General features: G+C 39.2%; 1 protein-coding gene across 1 annotated transcript in view; it reads right to left on the bottom strand.

Moving 5' to 3' along the window:
• Nucleotides 1-1894: 1894 nt before the first annotated feature.
• The window catches only part of MED13 (mediator complex subunit 13), a gene marked incomplete at its 5' end in the record, with an annotated part of 46881 nt that continues 39240 nt past the window's right edge, over nt 1895-9535 (bottom strand). The window contains 13 exons of the mRNA XM_079545161.1: nt 1895-2066; nt 2760-2860; nt 3293-3466; nt 3711-3859; nt 4058-4243; nt 4324-4482; nt 4696-4838; nt 5289-5512; nt 5668-5859; nt 6222-6441; nt 6719-7181; nt 7683-7872; nt 8429-8652. Of these exons, the coding sequence (XP_079401287.1) occupies nt 1934-2066; nt 2760-2860; nt 3293-3466; nt 3711-3859; nt 4058-4243; nt 4324-4482; nt 4696-4838; nt 5289-5512; nt 5668-5859; nt 6222-6441; nt 6719-7181; nt 7683-7872; nt 8429-8652 (2558 nt within the window). The 3' untranslated portion in view covers nt 1895-1933. The remainder of the gene's footprint in view (nt 2067-2759; nt 2861-3292; nt 3467-3710; nt 3860-4057; nt 4244-4323; nt 4483-4695; nt 4839-5288; nt 5513-5667; nt 5860-6221; nt 6442-6718; nt 7182-7682; nt 7873-8428; nt 8653-9535) is intronic.

The raw sequence follows: 9535 nt of genomic DNA, 5'->3' as shown, positions 1-9535 counted from the left end.
GACTGAAAGTTTTCATCAATTGTACAACTTCTTTATACAAAACAAAAGAGGCGCTAATAATGTATATACATAATTCAAGGAGACATTATAAGAAAAAAATTCTCAGGCAGGTATTTTGCATTTACAAAACCATAATTTTCATTAACATAGTACGTTTTGTAAATACAAGTGATTCTTCCTTGTAGAGGATTAACAGTGGGTGCAAAAGTGGATCTTAACTTGCTCCTGTACAGGTTTAACCAGCTCGACGGACGGCGTTAAGACCCAGGACATGATTACAGCAACAGACTCACGTGAGCGCTGCAGGAGTTGAGCTTTCAATCTGGCAGTCAGAAGATGAGGAACCAAAGAAAAGCAGATGCAGTTGCTCTTCAGCACCCGTAGGGGCTATTTTAGAGCACCATCAGACATTTGGTGTCTGCTAGGAGGAAGAAATGGTGAAGGAGGAGAGGTTTACCAAAGCCTTGTCATTTCTCAGGCCCTTCCTCAGGGAGGGCTGAGCCTCATTAGCACACACACCCCGGTCTGAAAAGGGAACATGGGGAAGGCCATACACTGGTACTTGGAACCTTCACCACAGTGACAAAAATACATGAACAAGGAAAGCATTTGGGGCATTTTGTTGTTGTTTCAGGTTTTCGGGGATTGGGATTTATTTTTTCTTTTAGTTTCCCCCTTCCCTCCCTCCCCCCAACTAAGGGAATAAAATCTGAATACCAGAATTCACCGAGAATCTATTTACATCACGTTTTAGTTAAACACACACCAATCTTAAAGTCAAGATTGACTGTTTTTGCATTTGTAAAATGGCTAGAGCTGGGCTAAATTTCAGCCTCACCAGAGACTTTGGGTAAGATTTGTGTTCCGTGCCTTATGCTTTAGGTTTGTGTTTCATCGCAAACAGGAGGAAATAATGCTCACCACAGTGCCAAGAATATCTAGCAACAACAATGCACAGCAGATATTCTTGCAATGATTAAACTAGGATACTGGAAATAGATCTGAGAATCTAGCCACAGCCCTGAACCATAACACAAACTTCAGGTGAAGAGTTTATTCGTTTTATTCTCACTACAAGTTAAACCACCTACAATATCACTGATATATTGCCATTGTTACTCTGTAAAGGTGTGATATAAAATGCTGTAAGACCCGGTACCTTTTCAATTTATATAAACACAGTGAACTTCATTACTGTACATGTACTCTGCAACTACAGCTTAGCTGTAAATCCCCCACACACAATGGTATGGACATTAACCCCTCTATACCCATTAAACTGTACATCAAGACAATACAAATTTACTGTCCCCGCCCACCCCTTACAAAAAAATAATACTCTAAAAGCAACCTACTGCAACTTTTAATTAAGACGATTACATATATTTTAGACCAATTGCTTTAAAGCAAGAAGGCAGTATAAACCTTCTAGGAAAATTTTTATAAAAGAGGTTAAGAAATATAAGACAATTTATACATTTAAAAACTTACAATAAATAAGAGATGCAGGCATTTTTGAATACTAGGTACTATAATCCAATACAAGAACATCTTGATGTTCTGAAGCCATAGGGTGAAACTCATTGTTCCTCACGTTTCTTCTCATCTCCATGCTTTTAATATTCATTAACCGTGACTGGGTACTATGGCTCATTACTCTTCACAAATACTGTGACTGGGGAAAAATGGTTAATTTTGCTACTAAAAAATGTTATAATACACTTTCTGATCATCATTCTAAAGCGTCCCCTGTAGTCAATGACTCAAAGACAGCAGGTGATAAGTACCCCTCTCACAAGTCAAAACAATATTTGCTGGAAGTAACAAGATTCATACCCCATCACAAACAACTTGCACTGAGAAGAATTATAACTTAGTCCTGCAGTGAAATATCCCTTTTCCTCATTTTTGTCTTGCAAAATTCAGGTGAAGATCACAGCATATTCATGATAAAGTTATACAACTGATTCAGCACCACAAAATGAATTGGGAGACATGACCGTCTGTCCTGGGTTGCAGGATCACAGGTTAGCCAGGAGAGTGCATTGTACTGTTCCAGAACAAACCTGAAAAGCAAATAAGCTTCCATCAAGCCAACAGATTTTTCTCACCAGCATTTTACAGCACTAGTTTAATGTGATGCAGTTGCTTTGGTATTAAACATATCAAATGGGTTTGCCAACACTTTGAAATAACTGTAGAATTATTGAGAGCAGATTAAAGCTAAACTTCATTTCAGTAGAAAATACTCTATTATTTTAATCAATAATCGAATCAAATCTAATCAATAATTAACCTAATCATAGTTGTTGATGATAATTAATGCTGAGAGATTCACATACTAAAAAACAAATAAATGTGATACTTTCTCATTAACAAGTGTCTTATGTGCACACAACTACCTGCAAACTCCTCTACTTCAGTATTCCCACAACTCACATAAGATTCTGGCTCAAGTATTATCATCCTCCTCTCATTTATGCACTACTTTTTTAGTGAATTTAATGTTTTTCAAATAGTTTCAGTTGTAATCAACATTAATTAGTTAAATAAGAGTTTAGAGATATTTGCATTTCACCGCTGCCTTGTGGTGAAGACGTTTTTTCATTGTTCAGTGCACAGCAGTTTGTTTTGTTTGTGATGTACAGGGCAGTGACAATGAAAAAACTAATGGCAAGAAAAACAAATATCCAGATCCACTGCAGCACTATTAAAAATGAAACGCACAACTGTTTTTGCAAGCAGTCAATCATAAATACCTGAGCACATCAGAAGTTTGATTAGAATCAAGTGGATGGGAGTGTTTACTGTGGAGTAGCTCGTCTGATTGCACTGAAGGCACGTGGAGGTGCAAAGAGGCCTAAGGAGGAAGGAAGATGTTAGCAGTCAGTGTCTGATTCAACTATAACTTCCTTCCCTTTGTTCTGCTGACCCAAATATTGCAGCCACTTCCTATTCTCCGGCATACAAGTTAAATAAATCCTATCCTCGTGCAGCTCATCAGTGCAGGAATTCTTTCTCCTAGAAGCACAGTGCTAACAGTGTAATGCACCTTAGGAAATTGTTTTTAAAATATTTGTGCCTACATTCAATGATGACTAAAAAGGCAAACTCCAGTGGCACAAGATTTCTAATAATACGCAGACTTTAAAGTTCACTTGCTGTCCCCTAAGGTCAGACTATTACATGCAAAAGGTACTCAGGGAAAATAAATCCTCTGTTCAAAAAAAATAATAATAATAATTAAGAAATAGAATAAAAAAGCCAGTGCAGCCTGCTGAAGGAACAGTACCTTAAGAAACAAGGGACACTGATTTTGTGCTTGAGGACACGCTGACCAAAACCAGTCAGGCAAGGGACCTGCTTTGGCAGTTGACACAAAATAACCAAGGGCCAGTGGCTGCTGCAGTATGTTTGTTACTTCGTCGTGAGATTCTGTTGAAAGCAATCGATCTGTACCTTGACCCTATAAAAACAACAGGCGACGGTTTTACTATTAGGAGACCGCAAAGTTAGGAGAAATTATCTGCAGCTTTCAAACCACAAAGTATTTTGAAAGATCCAGGATTTTGACAATGACAATCCAACCTCCAATTAATGCAAAATATTTCATAGAAACCTTCCATTCCAGAAAGGAAATAAGCAGGTGTCAGAAAGCAAACAACCACACACACACACACACACCCCTCTATATTTACTCTAACAGTTACCTTGCCCATATCACCTCCATGGGGGTAGTGGGACCCTGGAGAATGTACAGGGGATCCAGTAGGGGATGCAGGAAGAATATTTATAATATCAGGATCAAGATCATCTCCAGTGTCTAACAAGTCAAAGATGCCCATTCCATCTGCTCCATCTCGAAAAAGAAAAGGAACAGTTAATTTCTACAGCTTCTCAGCTTACCTATGGCACATGACAGCACACTGAAATCAAGTGATTTTCCACATAAATGTTGTGGTTCAGCAGAATAAAGTCTTATTCCTCCTACAGTGGGAGTGATGATGGGTTTTTGGTTGGTTTGTTGTTAAAACAAGAATAAATCCAATCTACTTACCATTGTTTGTGTTGAAGGCTAGATCCAAATTTTCAGTGGTATAAGTTGACGATGCTACTTGCACAGAAGCAGATGTGGGAAACACAAGTATGTGAGTGCACGACGTGTCCTGTGGGGTATTCAGCTGAGATGTCTGCATATTTAAAGTGGTGCTGCGTCCAAACACAGAGCCTGTCGATACAGAATCTTCGGAAGAAAAATATTTCCTTAGTTTTGCAAAAGCAAACTGTAAGTTTCCTCCCACCAAAATATGCTTTCTCACATACCTGGCATAATAATGAAGGACCCCTGTGGTTCCATTGCTACCAAACAAGCACTGAGAATGCTGGGAGAGTCTGCAGCAGAGATACCACACATTCTGCACATGTCTTTCAGCCTCTTACTGAGGGACTGAAGATTTCGGCGACTCAACAAACAACTCCAATCTGAGGAAACAAAGGACATACATTTGCCTAGAAGAACAGTGCATGCTGAAGAATGCTTATTCTACATATGATGTAGTATTCATGTGTGTTAACTTAGAGCTCCTTTGCATGCTTTACCAAAGTTTCCTTGCAGAAAGAGACTGGCGCTATACTATTATACTATTTAAAATGAAAGCTTCAAATTGAGTTTTAGCCTCTAAAGTCAAACATTACCTTTTAATTCCCCATGCCCTATTCTTCCTAAGCGGCCTATTACGACTCTCCAAGGCAAAGAACTCATCTGCACGAGTCCCAGGCACCATTCCCAGAGTTTCTGAAGACCAAGCCTGCGGGCAGAGCCCTTTTTCCTGCGAGCTCTAGAATTGAAACAGAAGAGAAAACAAAACTTGAACCCATCTGCAACAAACTTCTATTGCCACCTTCGGAACTTATTTGCACTAACCTGAACGTTTACAGGACACAAAAATGTGAATACTGTGGCTCATTAACAGCAACTTCAAATCAAAAAAGGTTTGACTGGTTTGCCTTTCATTCATCACATCTTAACACTGACATCAAAAGTCAGAAGGAGGAGTGGAAGGGGAAATCACACAAACAAAAGCACTCACAAAGCACAGGAAACCATATGACATTCCTTCTAGAAATTTAATTCAATATACACGTAAGACTGAAATTATCCACTTGGTTTAAATTTGCAACATAGTGGGTCTACAAAAGCAAGAGATATTCTTACATCATCTTGATGAAAATAATTCTTAAAAAGAAAGAACATACACATGCTAAAAATAAAGGAGTTTGGCACTTACCTGTTTGGTACATCAATATTTATTATGCACGTCTCTAACTGTTCTCCATAGAGATCTGTACAGGATGCAAGAAGCCATCTTTGATCGTGAGACAAACAGTAGCCTACAAAAAGCACATTATACTTCTGGCCAGCTTCTCCAAAAGTTTCTCCAAGCTCTGTTTGCTTGTCCTTTACAGGAGCCAATATAAAAGGAGGGGTGTACAGTCGAATACACTCAGGTCTCTATAAGGATGACAGAACAGAAAACCACGTTTCAAGTAGTGATTACTCTTAAGAACTCCGTTCAGTCCACATGAAAGACACCAACAATTGAATAAAAAGGGACGTTTCTCTCATCTGCATATTAACAGAACCACATTAATCATAAGAATACTCACATCAGGGCTCTTAAGAGCCGTTTCCATGGCTAAGCCTGGGCCAAAGCCAGTTAACGTTTTCACGTTGGTGGAAGATGGAAGAGGTCTCCGACACTGAGTAAATGCTGAAAATGCTAAAGACTTCAAATGCTGAGTGTAAATCTGCCTGTCTTCGTGTTTCACAGGCTGCAGAAGGTACTGACATGGAACGATCTAGAACAGGTCACACAGGGAAATAAAATGGTTTCATTACTACATTTCTTGAGATAGTATTTGTGTATGCTGCTTTCAGGATTTAACTCTATAATCATTTCTAATTCTTTGAGGTCTGCCACTTCTACTAAAGCTACGTGGTGCAGGAACATGATTTAGTGGAGGGTTGCTAGAGTTAGGGTAGTATGGATAGGTCGTGGTTGGACTTGACGGCCTTAAGATCTTTTCCAACCTGAGTGATTCTATGATTCTATGACTCTCCTTGAAAATTTCCTCAGAGAACAGAAGGGCATTATCACCTCCAAAACACAGCTAAAGCCAAAGATATTTTGTTAGGCACATTTCTGCGGATGTCGGCTCACCTGCACAGAAATTATATTCTTGATGTTAGGAGGAAGAACCTGAACCATCTCTAAAAAGCAGCGCAGAAGTCCAAGTGTCCACAGACTAGATGAGCTACTGTTCTCATCCTTTTTTTCATATGTGAAAGGATCAATTATGTAAACTACAATGGCAGGTGGGTAGGTGATAGCATGTGAATCTCCATCTGTAGGAACTCCGACTTTATCACGATCCATAGTGCTGAAAGTGAGATTTTGAAAGCAGTTACAAAACACTGAGTTTTAGAGTGACTTACTTTTACTTACGTTAGAACTAAGACAAAACCATCAAAGATTAAAGACCTTTAACTGTGGTGTAAGAAATCATGTTCATAAGAAATCATGTTCATAATTCAATTTGGTATGCGAGCTTGCCAGCAGCTCAACATTACTTGTTTTTTTTTCTTTTGCCTTCTTTCTTACAGAAGCTCATCAGCACACAGCTCTGTTGGCAGAGTGAGTTTTAACAGCTCCATTACCTTTCAGAAACCTCCGGGTGGGGCTGTGCAGGTGCTGCAGTAGCATCTCCAGACATCCCTGCCGTTTGCAGCACCGGCTGTTGCTGCTGCCCTCCTGTTTGCCCATTTTGGACCGTTGCAGCCTGAGAGGGCAGGGAAGCAGAAGTGGTATTGTTCATACTGCTAAAAGGTGGAAATGAAGAAGGCTTGTTTGTTGGGATCCCACTGCCTATGTTAGCAGACGAGGACGACGTGGCAGTGGTAGTCAAAGTTGAGTTAGCTGTGGTAGCTGCAGAAGACATGGCACTGTTTGACGTTGCTGTCATGGTACTACTGGTAGAAGCTGCAGGAGCAGATGGAGTGTTGGGATTTCCAGTGCTGGCTGTCACTGGGGGCAGGGCAGAGGCTGGCTGGCTAGAGGGAGGGACCAGATTTGTTTGGGCAAGCAATGAATTGTCCAAAGGCTGAGAAGCAAGATAAGGACCTAAAAACAGGAAAAAAATGCATACATTTTATATTGCAACTAGTTTTGTGTATACTTAAGCTAAGCCTACAGCAGTTTTAACAAAAGTTAAGCATATTTTATCTTTCAAAAAAAAAAATGCAAGCATTAATATTTCAACTTCTAAGAGTCTCATAACACTTCCAGAAACACTCAGAAATCTATTTCTAAAGTAATTTTTGTTTTCAAGTCATTAGAACTTGAAGAAATCACTGCCTCAGAACCTAAGATAGCAATGGAAAAAGACAGTAGCAGTCTCCATCAAGCAAGAGCACTGCCATTCCCTAACAAATACTGATAGATAAGCAGCCATTTTAGAACGTATCTAAGGATATGGATTTTCTGTCTTTTTTTTTTTCCCTAGCTTAAAATCAGAAAACTGCAACAAAGAGTAGATTCAATAAGTAAATGCAATGACTTTTCTTCTGCAGTGGATTAGGTGTTAACTCCATGAAATAACAACAAAACAAAAAATATTCATACCCAGCTCATATCTGCAAACTTGGGCGTACAGTTTGAGTTTGGAAAACGCTTCACTGTTGGCATTAGCTGTCTGTGAGAACCATTCTGTGACCAGCTTCTCAGAAAGTTTCTTTGAAGCAGTAGGTCCAACTCTCATGATTCCATCAGGCAATAATTTACAGATAGGTCTATGCTGGCCAAGTCTGCATGACTGCAAAGGCAAAATAAGATGTAAGGTAAGGATTAAAAAATAATAATAATAAAATATCGAACAAATGAGCAGAGAGAGACAGAGATTCATAGCTTAGTTATGACATTCCTAAGTAATATTTTAATTCTAGAAAACTACATCAGTATGAAATGCTGTATAATGATTTTATAGCACTGTATAATGATTTTATGGTTTATTTTCATGTTTTACTGAATACAAGAAAAAAAAGCTTGACCTGCTCTAATCTTAACCACAAAGTAAGTAACACAGGCGTTTCATGAATTCACTGAAGTTAAAGTGGCAATACACAGTTTTACCACTGAGCGGCGTTCATCGGATCCACATTACATCTATTGCTAAAAGGAAAGATGAGCAGCGTGAACAGCCCTTATCTTTCAAGTGCCCGTTCCTAAAATCCTTCCTAGCAGCTTTCTGAGATAGGATTCTGAGCAAGCATTTATATCACGGGAGACAAGCCTGATAAGTAGTTATGAGCGCGTATTAGAAACAGTTTTTCAAAAACCCATTTCACTGCTAACTGCCATAAATAATGTACCTCGTATATTGCAGTCAGATCCCTAAAGAAGCTTTTTGCTCCATTTAGCAGAGCCTCGTTCTCAGGGCACACCACAACATAAGCAACATCTCTTTGAGATCCATAAGGTTCCAGCATCAGCCTCTCCCAGTACGGCAGCGCAAACGGAGACAGCACCAGGAAATCGTAATCGTAGCCCAACAAAAACGTTGGGATTGGCAGTGGTTCTGGGGACTCATCAGTTCCTGGAAAAGCAAGATAGATTTTTCCAATATATTAAGCAGCAAGCTTAAAAATTAACAACCTGCTTCTAGGAAAACACGAAAAAAAGGAACACCAGCATTCCCAGCATCTAAAAGGAAGTAGCACTGATTACAAATGGAATAGTTCTCCTTTTAACAAACAAACAAAAAGCATGGATTGCACGATCCAACCCCCGGAAAATAAGCACACAAAAAAGAAAAAACAGCTAATTATTCTCATCTGAAATCTCTCAGGGCCTAAAGAAATTACACAGTTGTTTATTATGTTCACCACCATACAATCAGGAACAGATCTTCACTGTCTAGGAAGCCTTCCTCATAGAATCTAAGGAGTCAGCGATCAAAAAAGAGAGGGAAAGAGATGCAAATAGTTTAAGTGGATACATGAAGGACCACAGAAGGAAAACAGTTAACAACACACATTTACACATATCCTAAATGTGTAATTAGGGTGTTCTAAATACTTGAATAGCTCCAAAAGATCCACTGGTGAAAGGCTGATCTTTTCCATGTTGGCAAATGAAAATCTCACACACGCAAATGAAATCAGAGTTTAAAGCTTCAGGTGAGTGCACAAAATTGACTGCCTTATCTGTAAACACGCATCACATGCTGGCTACTCCAATTGCTTGTAATAGTCATGGCACACTGGATGATCTCAGGTCTTCACTATAACCCAAACCACGGATCGATAAAGCACACTTTACCAAGTATTTCAAAGCTAATATTTAGTAACTGCTCCATTTTCAACACTAAACCCATCCTGATAATTTCAGTCCCTCACTTGGATGAGCGCCAAACACACACAAGCAGCGCAATTGGCAATTTTAAGTACACAGACACTTTAAATTCATTTACTGTTTAA

The sequence above is a fragment of the Tetrao urogallus genome (genome assembly GCF_951394365.1).
Source record: "Tetrao urogallus genome assembly, chromosome: 20".
In the NCBI taxonomy this organism is placed as follows: Eukaryota; Metazoa; Chordata; class Aves; order Galliformes; family Phasianidae; genus Tetrao; species Tetrao urogallus.
The sequence above is the reverse complement of the archived record's forward strand: the minus strand, read 5'-3'. Positions and strand labels throughout refer to the sequence as shown.